The sequence below is a fragment of the Sorex araneus genome, chromosome 2, assembly GCF_027595985.1.
Source record: "Sorex araneus isolate mSorAra2 chromosome 2, mSorAra2.pri, whole genome shotgun sequence".
Taxonomy (NCBI): domain Eukaryota; kingdom Metazoa; phylum Chordata; class Mammalia; order Eulipotyphla; family Soricidae; genus Sorex; species Sorex araneus.
In genome coordinates this window covers 132,819,181-132,836,455 of record NC_073303.1, presented here as the reverse complement: position 1 = coordinate 132,836,455, position 17,275 = coordinate 132,819,181, and the positions used below count along the sequence as shown (strand labels likewise).

The 17,275-nt window shown below is 41.4% G+C and overlaps 1 protein-coding gene across 4 annotated transcripts in view; it reads right to left on the bottom strand.

The window, feature by feature from the left end:
- Positions 1 to 17,275, bottom strand: part of SNX4 (sorting nexin 4) — a 73,805-nt gene that overhangs the window by 19,503 nt on the left and 37,027 nt on the right. For all 4 annotated transcript variants that reach the window (XM_055127488.1, XM_055127489.1, XM_055127487.1 and 1 more), the window contains exons 7-8: positions 16,901 to 16,973; positions 3,965 to 4,026 (exon numbers count right to left, since the gene is read on the bottom strand). In XM_055127488.1, coding sequence (XP_054983463.1) covers positions 3,965 to 4,026; positions 16,901 to 16,973 — 135 coding nt within the window. The remainder of the gene's footprint in view (positions 1 to 3,964; positions 4,027 to 16,900; positions 16,974 to 17,275) is intronic.

Here is a 17,275-nt window from a genome sequence, read left to right as displayed (position 1 = left end):
AAAAGCACTTAGCAATATGTGACATAAACATACCATACAATTTTCCCTATTGCTTATCTGAGCAACTAATTGCTCTCATTTCTTACATATGCTTTTCTTGCCATCTGTCTTTCCCATGTTGAAAATCCTTTTCCACTCACCATAAATCTTTTTTCTTAATCCATTCTTTCACTTCAGTTTCCAACTTACCAAAGCTTAATTCAATAAAAGCACTTGCGGTACACATCAGAAAAAATTTAAATGAAGATGAGGCTGATTAAACCAGTTTTGTATTTCTTCCCTTCTTAAATCCCAAAGTATAAGAACCAACTAAGCTCTTTTTCAACTCTGTCATTACTTTCACAGGTCAGCAACCGACCCTCCCAAAATAAATAAATAAAAAGCACCCCAACAACTGACTGACACTGCTCATCAAACCTTCTCTTCTTTGGCAGGGAGAGGGGTTTGGGATTTGGTTTGGGCATACCTAGCACCACGTGGGGCTACTCCAGACCCTGCTGGGGGCTGCCCGTAGCAGTGTTCGGTGGAAAAGGCGGTGCTAGGGCTCAAAGAGGGGCTTCCAAATAGCTGTGACCAGCCCATTGGGCTATTTCTCTGTCCATCTCAGTCCCTATATTTACTCATCAGTGTTTCTCCAAATTGGAAATTTCATCATGGATATCAGAAATCCTGTAATAAATATGGCACAAGTTTTCAGAATAGTAAAGTTTCTTTTAGATCTGAAAGGGAAAAACTTTTACTTTTAAAAACTGAGAGGCACATATGCTGCCTGAGCCCATGTGCTGCTTGTGCCTACGTGGCCGAGCACGTATGTCGCCCGAGCACATGTGTTGCCCGCATCTCCCCTCTTGAGATGTGTACTTTCATGCTTTCATACTTTTGTGTCTAAAGCTCGGTTATGTGTAGGGGCTTCCTCCACCCTTGGAGAAGCCCGCATTCTCTCTTGAACACGTTACTCTTACCTCTCTCTCCCTTCCTTATCCTTTCCTCCTATTCTCAAAAGCCTCTAAATAAAATCTGTTTACTTCAAAAAAAAATAATAAAAACTGAGAGAGGTTCATTATATGTGTGTATAGATATATGTACATGTGTGTATATAGATATATGTGCACATAAAAATCACACTGCCACTGGCACTGCAATTTGTGCTTCTCACCATCTAGTGGCTTCATTGATAATGCTCCACTTGTGGAACAATGTGGAACTAAAATGTCATACGAAATTTTGGCAGTGACTATCCTTTCTGTTGGTACAGTCTACATGGTAACATACAAGTGTGACCAATGTGGTAGATACACGTGTGTGCTGCATATACAGATCTATGTATGTATACATGCATATGTGTGTGTGTTGCCATGATTGGAGGCTGCTATTGATTGCAGTGTTTGTACATTTGGTTGTAGCACTAAGATCACAAGTAGTCAGTACCACTGAGACTGCACTTGGCATGTGCAGTCAATATCAGAGATCAAATTTTAAAAAAAGGGGCAAAATTTGCAAAAACTGATAGAAGGCCTCAAAGATATTTGCACTTGTCACCAGCTGTTCCCAGTCTGTGGAGATGGCGTAGGACTGGGTAGGAACACAGCAGGTCCACAGTAAGTCTCCTCTGTCCATTAAGTTATTGACAGCCCAGCTGCTGCTTAGGACAGAGGTCAGGGATCCTGTTTTAGAAAACCTCTCCTCATCCAAGAGCTTCCCTGCTGCCTTTTATCCATCCTTCTTTTCCCTTCTCTTCTTTACTGTTTTCTTTTCTCTTTCTCTCTCTCTTGCTGCCATCATGTGAAGCATATACTCTAACACTGTACTACATTCTCAGTGCAGAAGAAAATCACAGCTTTGAGAATTATAGAAACTTCACCTTCCTAAAGCACTTCCTTCGCTTGCTTGACATTGTAAACACCTTTTCTTTGCCACTCTTCTAATAGTCTCCCCACTGTTTTTTTTTAAAAAAATTGTTTTGTTTTGGGGACACAACGGTGTTCAGTGGCTCCAGGCAATGCCACATGTGCTCAGTCCTTTGAACTAGCTTTCTGGCCCCCTCCTCGCTGGTTCTTTGAATTTTTGCTTTAAAGCCACACCCAGTGGTGCTCAGGGATCACTCCTGGTGGGTTGGGGAACCATACAGGATGCTGGGGAGCAAACCCGTATGCTTATAAAGTATGCTCTAAGCCAGTGATTCCCAACCAGGGGCTCTATGGCCCCTTACAGACCTCCCGCATATCTGAAAGGGACCACAGGTAAAAATCGTGTAAATGGGGGGCTGGGGGAACAGGGCACAAGGCCAGAAGACCAACCAGTAGGACCAGGAGAACAGTGGGCCCAAGGAAGAAAGCAAGGTTAGAAGGGGGCCACATTTGGAGAAAAGTTGTGAAACAATTGTCTAACCCTCTCATCTGTGACGTAGATCCAAATTTTTGTTAAGAGAAATCTCTAATTCAAATAGTATTTGTTGCTTTGCTTTGGGGCCACACTGGCAGTGTTCAGGACATACTCCTGGCTCTGCATTCTGTCACTCCTGGTGGGCTGGGCACCCATATGTGATGCTAGGGACTGAGCCTGGCTAGCCATGTGTGAGACAAGTACACTATGCACTGCACTACTGCTCTGGCCATAGCAGAGCAATTTATCCAAAACAAATCTTTAACTCACCCTCAAACCTGCTCTTCTACATTCTTTTTTTTTTTTTTGGCCACACCAGAACAGCGCTATAGGCTTACACAGCTGGTTCTGCACTCAGGGATCAATCCTGGCAGGGGTCAGGAATATGCAGTGCCAGGAATCAATCCTGGCTGAGCTGCATATGTGAGACAAACACCATCCAACAGCAGTCTCAGTCTCGAGCCCTCCCCCATATTCTTTGTTGTGATCTTCTTACCCAGACAAATGCTCACTATTTAAATCTTAGTATCCTTATCACCCACTATGGCAGCAGGAGCTCAGCAATGTGTGAAGAACTAGAAGCATCTATAGGAGTCAGTTGTAACTCCCCCTTCGTCTCCACTGCCAACTGCTTTCATTCAGGTTCCTGATCACCTGCTTCAGTGAGCTCAACCACCTCTGGTGTCCTCGGATATAGGGTTAGGGAGATGGCTCCAAGGGCTGGAGCTTTGCATACTGGAGTCCTGAGTTAAATCCCCGGCACACAAAGTTCCCCAAGCACCACCAGGTGTGCCCTCCCCACACCAAATAAAGGAAAAGCAAGCCAAATAGAAAAAGAGGCAACAGCTGTACACACTAAGCTTATTAAGTGACACAAAATTTCACTGGTAATAAGAGCTTTAAAACTAGAGAAACACAAATTACAACTGTAATAAGAATCCTTTTTTTTTAATTATCAAACTAGTAAAGACAATTTATTAACACAGTGAGGATGTGAAGAAACTGATATAAACTTTGCTAGCGGATATATTTCTATACAGGACAATTTGGCAATTGCTACCAAAATGATGGGCTGGAGAGACAGGAGAGCGAGGAAAGCGTTTGCCTCTACGTGGCTGAGGTTGACAATCCCAAGCATCCCAGTCAGGAGTATTTACTGCACATTTACAAAGTGACGGGAGATCACACGCAGTCATAAGGAGGTTACCCGAGCACTTGCCTTGCATGTGTGAGGGCTCACACCAAGAGGGCTTGGATGACAAATTCGATAATAATTACTATAGGACATTCAAAAACATATTTTTCAGACTCGGTATTTTAAGAATTATAGTTCTTAGGCAAAAAGCTGTTCTGTTTTGGGGGGTGGAGGGTTTAGGGTGGGGGACAGGGAGAAGCTCCCAAGCAGTCCTCGCACCAGACACCCTGCTCAGCGGCAAAGGCATGAAGGGTCAGCACTCAGATCCGGAGGTGCTGGGGGCATTAGCGCCACAGCGAAGCCGGGCTGACTCAGGGCCTCAGTGTGACCTTCGTGCTATTCCTCCCGCCTCTGCCTGCTGTTTATTAAAATCTGTCCAGTGCTTACCTGAAAACTCGCCCATAATTTCCATGTACTTTATATACACCATAGAGACGATCTGCTACTCTCTAGAACAAATATTTAAAAGCACTATTAGGTCAAAATTCCATATACTTACTTGAGGAAAAAAATTCAGTCTCATTAAAAAATAAGTAACTGATTCATATACACACACAAAAGCAGATATTACATGCTTATTGGCACAATATCACTGTATCACTGTCATCCTGTTGTCCGTCGATTTACTCGAGCGGGCACCAGTAGCATCTCTAATACACTCAGCCCTGAGATTTTAGCAGCCTCTTTATTAGTCTTTCCCAACTATTGGAGGCTTTTTCAGGGTCAAGACAATGAGACCATATCATTACTGTTTTTGGCATATCGAATACATCACGGGTAGCTTGCCAGGCTCTTCCGTGCAGGCAAAATACTCTTGGTAGCTTGCTAGGCTCTCCAAGAGGTATGTATATATCTTTTACTGTATTTGGTATATGAATATGTTATGGGGAGCTTGTCAGGCTCTCCTGTGCGGGCAATAGACTCTTGGTAGTTTGTCAGGTTCTCCAAAAAGAAGAACAAGGCTATTAGATGTCTTCCAGGAGCTTGGTCTTATAGTCTCTGGATGTTGGCCACTGGTGGGATTACACGGAGCCTGGGGCAATTTGTGAGTGTGGCTGCCAAGCTACTGGAAAATGGAAGCTCTGGATCGAGAGGGCTCAGTTCCAATCCGAGCAGGTTTGGAGATCTCAGCCCCGGGTCCTGTAGACCTGGGTTCCTCTGCCAGTCCCTTCATGTGTGAGGTGTGGAGAGTGGTCTTGAGCATGGCTGTGGCTGGGTTCCAGAGGTCTTCAACTGTCAAGGCTCTGCTTGGGGCAGGGATGGAAAGGCAACCTGTCCCCTCCGAGGGGCCCCAGTGAAGACAGCCAGGCATGGGGAGCAAGAGACCTGCGTCTCTCTCTTCAGGGAGCTTGGTCTTATAGTCTCTGGATGTTGGCTGTTGGTGGGATTACACGGTTCCAGGGGCAGTTTGTGAGTGTGACTGCCAAGCTCCTGGAAAATGGGGGCTCTGGATGGAGAAGGCTCAGTCACAATCCGAGCAGGCTTGGAGATCTCAGCCCCGGGTCCCGAAGACCTGGGTTTCTCTGCCGGTCCCTTCATGCGTGAGGATCATCCGGACGTGTGGAGAGTGGCCTTGAGCATGGCTGTGGCTCAAAAATTGGTACAATAAACTTAGAAAATATGGAAAATAATAAATCCGAAAGTCTTATTGTGGGGGGAAAAAAGCAAAACCAGTACTAGTTATTTAGTTATGTAATTGCTTTCATACTTTTTTCTGTATATAGGCTCTAATTATTGTTTTGAAATGTTCTATATCCAGTGCTAATATTCTACTGTTAATAAATACCACCTTGAATAGTTACATAAAACTCAACCTACTTAGTATAAAGAACATTGAAGTTTTTTGGAGTTAGGGAGATTGTAGAAGGGTTTAGGCACTTGTCTTGCACACAGTTAGATCATCTGCACTGCCTGGCCTCCTTGAACTGTTACCAAAGGTAGCCCTCACGCACTAGGAGGGTCTGGTCCCAGCCTCCCCAAATACATATGCACCTTGTAAAAAATATTTTTTCTTATTCTCCAGTATTATAAATAATATAGTAAGTTTCTGAGGAAAAGGCTTTTTCAAGATTTTAAACTATTTTCTTTTCTTTTTTTTTTTTGCTTTTTGGGTCACACCCGGCGATGCACAGGGGTCACTCCTGGCTCTGCACTCAGGAATTACCCCCTGGCGGTGCTTAGGGAACCATATGGGCTACCCGCTGTGCTATTGCTCCAGCCCCAAGATTTTAGACTATTTTGTTAAAATAAAGTCCTTAAGTGGGATTTATCACAAGAATATAAGCATTTTCAATTTAATTGAACTTTTAGGCATAAATGCTGAAAACAATAAATATACTTCAACACTACTTTGTCAAGCTAACCTTTTGTAACCAAGAAAACACATATTTTAAATAAAAACAATTATAACATAAATCACTAAAAGAGAATACTCATTGTCTTATTCATGCAAATTTGATAAAACACTACATATAGTAATTAATTTGCTTAATTTTCTCCTAAGGTATAATGAAAATACAGTTGGAACTGTTAATCCAACATAAAGTTCTTAAAAAATATATTTATGGTACGCAGTTTCTAAACACAAACTCGGAGGATAATTCTCTCTCCTGATTCCTTACTGAAACATGAGTAATTTGATTAGGTACTAACCACAGAATAAGTCAACCTCTCAATACTTCAGTTGAACGTAAAAGAGTAAATCATTATGAATACATGGAATTTATTTATAAATTTCAGCATAAAAGGGTAAAATGTTTCCCATCTTTCATGGTCAGCTCTGAGGAAATGCACCATGACACAGCGGGAGTGTGTAAACCCAGTGGCCTTAATGAAGCAGCACGTCCATATACCTATGACCACTTTCCTAAGCAAAGACGAACAGATTGTAGGAGGACCATTTAGCCCCAAAGCTGAATATATTTGCTTTTCACCTCCAGAAAAAAAATTGCCACACACACACACACACACACACACACACACACACACACACCACGGTCTTTTTATATTGTTCTTTTATATTGTTCAAAACTTTTCAGAGGCTGCCCAAACACCTCTAAATAAGAAACTCTTGACTGAGATTAGAACAATTGTACAGCAGATAGGGTCCCTTCCTTGCATGTGGCTGACCTGGGTTCAACTTCCGGAAGTCCATATGGTCCTCAAGCAGCCCTCAGAGTGATCCATAAGCACAAATCCAGGAGTAAGCCCAGGGCAACCCGGGTATGGCCTCAAAATAAAACAAAATTCTAGTACACTGTCTTCCAATTATTTTTGAGATGTTTCTTATAGACTATGCAAGATTATTTTTAGTTTAGTTTCTGTTTGGGGCCACCCACTGGTGTTGGGGGCTGTTCCCTGGCTCAATGCTCTGGAGGCCAGTTCTGATGGGGCTAAGGGATAATGCAATGCCAGCAATCAATCTCCTGTGCCTCCCACAATTACTAAGTTTGAGGAATATTAAGACAATAAAATTTAACAGGTTTCTTTACTTCAGGAACATTTTTGACATTAACACCATATATAAATCTGATCTTTCAAGAGAGGTAGTTTGCAGCAGAGAACATCTTGTTATTAGCATTCCAAAAAACATAAAATACAAAACGCTATTCTAGAACATTGATTTTTCTAGATATTTGTACTTTGTTTTAAATATTTTTCTTAATTTTACTTTTTAAAAAGTTATTCACAATAATTACATTCAATATTTCAACACCAATCCCACCAGCATAACACCTTCCCACCACCATTATTTCGAATTTCACCACTACCACCCAAGCCTGGCCCCAAAGCAGGTCCTAAATAACTGATTTTGTATTGTTTGTTATGAATAACGTGCCAAAAATGATCCAAAAAAGTTTCCTTAGAGGAAAGATTAAGCCCTTATATATGAGATTGCTAACATTTTGTTACATATTGAGCCTTTGCATGCTAATATTACTGTATCACTGTCATCCCATTGTTCGATTTCCTCAAGCAGGCACCAGTAAAGTCTCCATTCATCCCAACCCTGAGAGTTTAGCAGTCTCACCTTACTCATCTTTCCCAATGATTGGCGGCTCTTTCAAGGGTCAGGGGAATGAGACCTGTTATTGTTACTATATTTGGCATATCGAATGCACCATGGGGAGCTTGCCAGGCTCTTCCATGCGGGGCATGCTAATATAAATATATATTGATCAGGATGAGATTGGTTGCCTTCTACTTTAAGTACTTATACTCCCCCCCCCCCCACTTTTTGGATTACACCTGGCCATGCACAGGGGTTATTCCTGGCTCTGCACTCAGTAATTACTCCTGTCGGTGCTCAGGGGACTATATAGGATGCTGGGAATCAAACCCGGGTTGGCCACAGGCAAGGCAAACGCTCTACCTGCTGTGCTATCACTCTAGCCCCCTAAATACTTATACTTTTAAAGATTAAATATCCTTCCTGAAAACCGAGCATTTTATCATCCAAATTACACATTAAAAAGGGTTACAGTTTGTTAAATAAACATGTAAAAATAAAAATCCAAAGCAGCATGCAGATTATAAATAAATATACCAAGAGAATTTTAGTGAATTAATTATTTAAAGCTTCTTTTTATTATTATTTTTTTGTAGTACTGGGGTCTCATAAATGTAAGCTATACACTTTACCACCAAGCTACATCTGTTCAAGTCAATTTTTAAAAAATTTATCATTCCCTGGGCCAGGAATATGGCTCAAAAATAGAGCATTATCCTTGCATATATGAAGCCCTGGGTTCTGGCACCCAAAAAAAGAAATTGTGTGTATGTATGTACATATTCATATAAAATTCATGGCAGCTGATTAAAAGGAGCTCCTATACAGTAATTGGAGCTCTGGAAAATATTTTGGTCCATAAAGAATATGCATTTATATGCACATATACATATATAAGTGTGATCAACTACAGGAAGAGCTATTTTACTTATAAACAAGTCATCAGCCCAAAACTGTTTCCAAAGAACAGACAACGATGGTATACAAATAAAACATGGACTACTGAGGCCTGACCCAGACTGACTCAATGGTCTTTGGTAATCAAGAATACTGATGTGTTTAAACAGGGCTGTACACAGTGATTTATCATCGAAGCACTGTCATCTCTGTTGACAATCTGTTCCTTTAAAAATCCACTACCTAAGAATTGATGGGGGAGGACGATCAGGTCATCTTCTATTCTCATCATCTACTAGAAAGGAACTATGACAATACCTTCTTTATCTGCACTGAAGTACTAGGTAGGTGATCAAAAGTTTGCGAAGACAATGGCTTGTTTTTGCCTTTTTTGTTTTGGTGGTAGGAGTCTGTGGGCTGTACCTGGTGCAGCATGCACCAGGGACGTGAAGTGCACTGGCAGCTGCCCAGAGTGGTGGGATAGCCCATGGCCAAGGTGTAGCAGCCACCATGCCAGTCATTATCACTATCAGCAACATCATGGGCACAGGTGCTGGACTCTGTCTGTGCCCTTGGGGCAGGGGCGAGGTACACCAGTACGGTGTGGCTCTGCCGAATCTGTTCCCCTACAAGTCTCCCCATGGAAGAATGAGGGACAGCTTGGCCACGATGAAGGCCCTTCGAATGGCAGTGACTACCTCCTTGAAGCATTCCACCTCTAGATTGGTATGTCTGTTATAATCCCAATGCCAACAAAATCCAAGAACCTGAAACCCGGTCCAATAGTCAGCCCAAGGGCATGATCTTTGAAAGTTGGTCTTTGAGGAATAGTTTCAGGAAAAAAATCCCTGATGGGTAAGAGAAAGACTGTGGGCTGCACTCTAAGAGAGACTTGATCTTAATGTCTTTGACCAAGTGGCTCAGCTTGGAAATGGGGACTACTCCCTGTCCTTGGTATTGACTACAGGAGGCCACCCCCAACCCTGGCCCAGGAGGTCAATGCTAAAGCCTCTACAGTTTTGAAACCTCTGAGACCTCCATTCTGGCCTCCAGGTCTACCTGCAGCACTGGCATCAGCTGCCACTTGGTGTATCTTTGGAGAAGCTCTTATTCTTTTATAGAGGCCTCCTAGGAGTGCTCTGTGGCTCAAGGGTCAATTCCCAGTGATGTCTGGTCCAGCTGTGAGTGTTAACTGTTAGTGACAGGGCTGGGGGTCCCAGTAATGCCTGGTCCAGCTGTGACTGTCAGCTGGGTGATCAAATATGGCCTCTAGCAAGCAAGGACACATGTTCCACCCTTTGAGAACCTCCCCAGTAGCGACTTGATAGAACCATCTTTTCCTTATCAGCTAGATCACACCATACACTCTTATCATTTATATAAATAACTATAAATTAAAGTTAAAAGCATCTCATTGAGTAATTATAAATTGCATTTTTAGAGTATTAGCAAATTTTAATATCCCTTTTAAAATAGATTTCTGGGGCTGGAGCGATAGCACAGCAAATAGGGCGTTTGCCTTGCACGCGGCCGACCCGGGTTTGATTCCCAGCATCCCATATGGTCCCCTGAGCACCGCCAGGAGTAATTCCTGAGTACAGAGCCAGGAGTAACCCCTGTGCATAGCCGAGTGTGACCCCAAAAAAAGCAAAAAAAAAAAAAAAAAATTAAAAAAGAAAACAGATTTCCCCTTAAAATATTAATAAGATTGATTTTCTCTAAAGACAGCTTTATATAATTTATGACAAATAAGGAATTAGGGTCAAACAACTAACATTAAATTACAGCTCATTTTTACTTCAGGGTTTAATTCTGGAGAATATAAGACTTTGTACTTTGACAGATATGTGAAAATATGATTTAAAGATTCGTTTATGAATAAAAAGATCCATTTGTAATAATTCATCATAAATGTAAAGTTGTAATAAAAATCCATCATAATGATTTCTGCTGAATCAAAATCGCTCCATGAAAATTCACTCTCTTGAAAATCAAGTTTGCTTGTGACCACCCTTCCAGGTGAGACTAATCTCCAGCCGACATCACTGGCTCTACTTAGAATGGGAGGCTGATCCCTCCCTTTTTGTTATGTCCAGGAATACTCCACTCAGCCAGATCATTCAGGTTTGAAGGACCTATACAGAGCTTCAAGGACTGGCAACTTCTGAGGGAATTCACAGCCTTGATACCAGATCTGCAAGAAACTTTAAAGGAGTTTCTTTAAAGGAAAAGGCAAACTTCTAACAAACTTCTAAGCATATGTGGCACTCATAATACTTATGCTTAACCTCTACTGGATTAAGAAAGTATGTTTGGGTAAGAAAGATAGTACAATGGGCAGGATGTTTACTGGATAGACCCAGGTTCGATCCCTGGACCCCATATGGCCACCTAATCATGCAGGATTAAGTGGCCTGAGCACAAAACAGGGAATAAGCCCCACGTACAGTCGGGTATGGGCCTCCAACACAAAATAAGACACAAAAAAATTATGCATACTCATTATCTTGCTAAGTGATTTTATACATTTTCTTTTTTTTTTTTTTTATATATATTTTTTTTATTGTGGAAAGTTACAAAGTTACAAAGTTTTCAGGTTTAAATCTCAGTTATACAATGCTCGAATACCCATCCCTTCACCAGTGCTCATATTCCACCACCAAGAATCCCAGTATAGCTCCACCCCGCCCCCTCACACCCCAAACACCCCCACGCCCCTAGCCCCCCCACCCTAAGCCCCCCCCCGCCTGTGTAACTAATAAATTTCACTTTACTTTCACTTTGATTGCATACAATATTTCAACAAAACTCACTATTATTGTTTGGAGAGTCTCTCCCCTAAAGTCAGACCTGCTGAAAAGGAAGCATTAGGTAATTTGTTTTCCATTGCTGAGGATGAAGAAGTGTGAGGTCGAGTGACCACACTTAGCGGCCTCTCAGTTTTGGGTTTCTGTAATTTAGTATTTTAGTAACTAAGTCCAGAGAGATATCTGCCAGAAGTTGCATCGTTGCCAACTTGTACTTCTCAGTTACATTATATTCCACATATGAGTGCAATCTTTCTCAATAACAAAATAACAACTTATTTATTTGCACTGTCTAGTTTTTTAAATTATATCCACAGATTTTTATTATATTTTACCTACTAATGCTGACAGTCTGTATAATAATTTTTAATACAAAGTTAATAACCCCTTCTTAGAATCTAAAACACACTTTGTACTTTTATAGGCCCATTCAGATTTCCTTTTTAGATTTCATTATCTTTGCTGTTACTAAATTTTACAATTACAGGATTTACCTATTTCATGTATACTTAAAATGTATTAGCACAGAATTAGTCAGTCATAATAGTAAGTCTTTAAATTTATGTACCTCTAAAAAGTTATTTAAAAATAAGTTACCTTATCAACCAATATTTTATCAATCAGCATTTGCATTAATTTACAAATTTGTGGAAATTCAGACTAACTCTTTCCATCTGTCTGTAGGTATTACCACCTCCACCAACAAACAAAACACACACACATACACATACACACAAATATCTCTCCCCTAGTGGGATGAAAGATAAACATAGTAAGATAACAACAAACGAAGTTATCTAAACTGAAGATTTTGTTGACTGAACTGAGCTTACATGGGGAGGGATTTGGGGAAGGTCCTTGGGACACTGGTGGAGGGAAGGCATTTCTCTGGTGATGAGTATGATACTGGAATAATATATGCATGAAAAATGCATTTTGTTTGTTTGTTTTTGTGGGCCATACCTGGTGGTGCTTAGGACTTATTCCTAGCTCTGTGCTCAGGGTGGCAAATGGAGAACACCGTGGGTGCTGGGGATTAGACCTGGGTCAGCATCATGCAAAGTAAGTGCCCTAATGTCTACTCTACTACTCTGGCCCCTGACAAGTGTGATGAACAGTATTTTAAACAGTGGTACCTTAATAAAAATGGTTAAGGGGGCTGGAGCGATAGCACAGCGGGTAGGGCATTTGCCTTGCACATGGCCAATCCGAGTTCGATTCCCAGCATTCCATATGGTTCCTTGAGCACCGCCAGGAGTAATTCCTGAGTGCAGAGCCAGAGTAACCCCTATGCATTGCCGGGTGTGACCCAAAAAGAAAAAAGAAAAAAGAATAAGGAAAAAAACAAATCAAAACACCAAAATAGTTTGTGACACACCCAGATCCCACAGCTGCCACTGAGTAAACTTATTCATTGGCTCAGATTTACGGATTCATTACACAATTTGGAGGAGATGCAAGCCATGTTGCTAAAATTCACAGGTATAGCAGTCTGCCTGCTGAGAACTCTGGGGTGTCATCCAGAGGGGGCAGGCAAGTCCCGCCCCACTGAAGCCCTGGCAGCAAAACCCACAACACTGCCTCACGACTGATCTCTGCAGAGATGCCAAACTGCTCAAAATTTCAGGTACACCGCTTTCTAGGCTGAAAATTCTGGGGTCTTCTCCAAGCAGGTTTGGGCAGGCTCCCCCGTTTCCCACAGCTCCCAGGTAAACTCAGACATAGGTTCAGTTCTACAGATCCTGGAGTTCTAGAGCAGGTGCACGACACCTCCAAATTCCACAATGCAGAAAGCCTAGTAGGAGCACTCTAAATTAGATGGGAAAGTAACACAGATGCCAACTAAGCCCAATAAACAAAAGCAATACAGATGGTTCAACTAGCAACGAACAGCTTTGTAGGCCTCTAGATAAGAACTTAATTACCCCATGGTGAGATACAACAATTTTCACAAATTTGCTTTGACTGAGTATTTTTCGATATTTCATTAGCCATCAAGCTGTAACAGACAATAAAAAATAAATAATTTGGGGGAGGTACCGGGGCTGCTCCCTGCCCAGGCGAGACCCCAAGAGGCCGCCAAGGAATGGCTCCTCCGCTCCTGAACGGCCATGATCCCAGAGGCACACAAACCAATTTCAGAACCCAGTGGCTTATGGCAGAAATTTCTCTGGAGTTAATTACTAAAATACCAGAAATCCAAAGCTGCGCGACCTCATATGCTCTTCATTATCAGCAAGAGAAAACAAATTATCAAATGATGCCTTTTCGGCAGGTCTGATTGTTGAGGGAAAATTCCAAATTAATAATAGTGAATTTTCTGTTGAAACATGGAATGTAATCAAAGACAGTAAAGTGAAAATCATCTGCCACGCAGGCAGGGTGGGGGGTGGGATGGGGGTATACTGGGGTTCTTCATGGTGGAACATGTGCACTGGTGAAGGGATGGGTGTTTGATCATTCTATAACTGAGACTTAAACCTGAAAGCTTTGTAACTGTTCTCACGGTGATTCAAAAATAAAGAATAAAATTTTATTGACTTTATATAGATTTTCCCCCCTTTTTTTTTGGGTCACACCTGGCGATGCACAGGGGTCACTCCTGGCTCTGTACTCAGGAATTACCCCTGGCGGTGTTCAGGGGACCATATGGGATGCTGGGAATCGAACCCAGGTCGGCTGCGTGGAAGGCAAACGCCCTACCCACTGTGCTATCACTCCAGCCCCTATATAGATTATTTTTGGCACTACAACAAAATAAAATAATGAAAATGTATTTCCTCACAGGTTATGTTTTAGTGAACAATGACCATCTTTCTATAACTAATATATGCTGGAGATTATCAGTATAAAAATGGATAGCTAGATAACAAAGTATTTGAATACATTTTTTAAACATTATGTAAGACAAAAATAAACAGAACCAAAAATTAAAAAAAAAATAGTCTGGGGGCCAAAGATAATTATCAGTCACACTAATAAACCAGCTCTAACTATCTTGGTCATGACTTTTTCTTATTCGTCTTACTTGATCATTTGTATTATCTATTTTATTAACTTATTTGTCTTTCTTATATGTCTTACTCTAAAGGACTCTTCCATACCTTTTAATTTTTTTTTTTTTTTTTTGCTTTTTGGTCATACCTGGTGATGCTCAGGGGTTACTCCTGGCTCTGCACTCAGGAATTACTCCTGGCGGTGCTCAGGGGGCACCGGGGGGCATCATGGGATACTGGGGATCAACCCAGGGCAGCTGCGTGCAAGGCAAATGCCCTCCTTGCTGTACTATTGTTTTGGCCCCCATACCTTTTTTTGAGGCTAAATGATCTCTGGCACAGTACCCTAACAATGGTTATCATTTCTCCCTCCTTTGATTACACCTAAATTTATTCCCTATGCTTTGTGATTTTTGAGTATTTAACTGTCAAACTTCATTCAATTTACCATTCATTTCTAAGGTTCTGATGAATACAATTCTGCTGAATTCTGAATACAATTCTTTAATTTACAATTCATCTGAATACAATTCTGATGAATACAATTTCTGCTGCTTTCCACTAAACTGTCTAATTGATTTGGGCAATTTCAAGAAAATTAAAGGTCTAGGGACTGGAAAAATAGCACAGTGGGTAGGGCGTTTGCCTTGTACACAGCCGACCAGGGTTCAATTCCCAGCATCCCATATGGTCCCCTGAGCACCACCAGGGGTAATTCCTGAGTGCAGAGCCAGGAGTAACCCCTGAGCATTGCTGGGCGTGACCCAAAAAGAAAAAAAAAATTAAAGACCTAGAAATTTTACCTCATTAATCCACAGTCCTTAATTCTTGAATTTGCCTAGTAATTCTCACAGATATTGTTTTTCTTACAAATACATTTTAAAACTTATTCCCATATTCCACTGGTACTCTGAATGTTTAAAAAGGACATGGGTAGACTGAGAAGAAATTCTGCCCTTTATTCTTTTATTTTATTTAATTATCATGGAAATCATCAAATGCAAGTTGAGTAGGTTTTATTCTGAATACTCATCTCAAACACTGTTATTAAGGCCAATCTAGGTTGACCTAACGCTGCTTCCCAGGGACTAGAGAGGTGACTCAAAGGGGTGAGCATATGCTTTGCCTGAAGGAGGGCCAGGTTTGCTCCCCCAGCAACTGCAGGAATGATTCCCTAACACAGAGCTAAGAGCAGACACCAAGCACTGTCAGGTATGGCCCACTAACAAGCAAATAAACCTGTCTCTCCACTCCTTGTCAACAGACTTCCATTAAAACAAATCCCCGATTATATACTTTATTTCTAGAGGATTCCAATCAGCATAATAGGTGATCTTCAGTCTGACAACCCAGTGTCTTTCAGAAGCCACGAGCAGAGGGAAGCGCTGAGGTAACCTCTGAGGAACCATCTTATTCCAACCCGGGGTCCCTCTGAGCTTGCTGCTTTCAGTGGGCCTTCTGTCATACCACTTGGCCTTTTTACACGAATTTCATCTACTGTCCCCTTGGAATATTCAGGGGGTCTAGAAATGCTGTTCTAGACTACCCACAAAGAACTAGCATGGATTACACAGCTTTTTTCCAGGTTCATTAACTTACCCAAAAGTATTTTCCTCCATATATGTAACAGTCAAATTTAAGATTTAAGTATAATAATTATTCCTTAATTTCTAGTTCCTTTTATCATGGTAGGCTATTACTCATAAGCTCATTTAGTACAACTTAAGCACACAGACATAGGATAATCTAACATATATAAATTATTCCACAGACCTCTTTTTAAACTTCAAAATAATAATATCATAGGATCACGATCACGAAATCCGTTAGTCACCAATTTCTCGGGCAGGCTCAGTAACATCTCATTTCATCCTTTCCCTGAGATCTTAGAAGTCCATCTCGACTCGGCCCTCCTAACGATGTTGCACTAGGGGCTCTTCAGGGTCAGGGGAATGAGATCCAGCTTGTTACTGGATTTAGCATATGAATACACCATGGGAAGCTTGCAAGGCTGTCCCATGTGGGCAGGAAACTCTCAGAAGATTGCCAGTTTCTCCCAGAGGGAGAAGGCTACAAGCCTTCTGGGAGCTTGCTTTTAAGTCTCTCTGGATGTTGGCCGTTGATGGGATTACACACACCTGGGTTCCTCTGCCGGTACCTTCATGCATGAGGCCTGTCAGAACGTGTGGAGAGGGGCCTCAAGCATGGCTGTAGCTAGGTTCCGGTGGTCTTCGGCCACCGAGAGCTCTGCTCGGGGTGGGGAGGGAAGTTGGAGCCCATCCCCTCCGAGGGGCCCCAGGGAACACAGCCAGAACACAGGCAAGAGACTCTCTATTATACACAACTTTAAAAACCCACACTACTATATTCCAACACTGAAAGGTAGGTTTCTTGACAAGATGTCAAACCCGAAAAAACAAATTTTCAAGTTGCTTATAACAGAAACAAATCTCACATTTAAAAATAAATGCAGTTTGGATGATGAACATACCAAATTTGAATGTTAAATCAGTTCTTTATCATACATACTATTAAAAACATAATGATTAAGTGATAAGCACTTCCTTAAAAATGTGTGCCAAAAGGTCTTGAAAGCCCTTGAGCAATCACTTACAGCTCTGACTCGAAGAAGATGCGAGATGACAGACTGCAGTTCATCACTGTAGTGTTTCAGTTCAGTAAACCTCCTGAAAAAGGAAATAAAACATCTTTCTTTTCATACAGAGGTACAAACAGAAAGACAGTAGTTAATGACTTTAATTAAACTGATTTTATTTAAGCTTTAACAGTTAAAAAGTTAACTTTCAATATTCTGAAATAAAACAGCCATGCTTTTCTTTGATATCTATAAAGCCAAGTAAAGTTATCATACTTCATAATTTATACCATGAGACTTAGATAGACATGAAAGTCTATGTTGGTTATAAAAGTTATTTGAGGGGAACAACGATCAGCTCTGTGGTAGTGTACCACATGTGACGTGCATGTG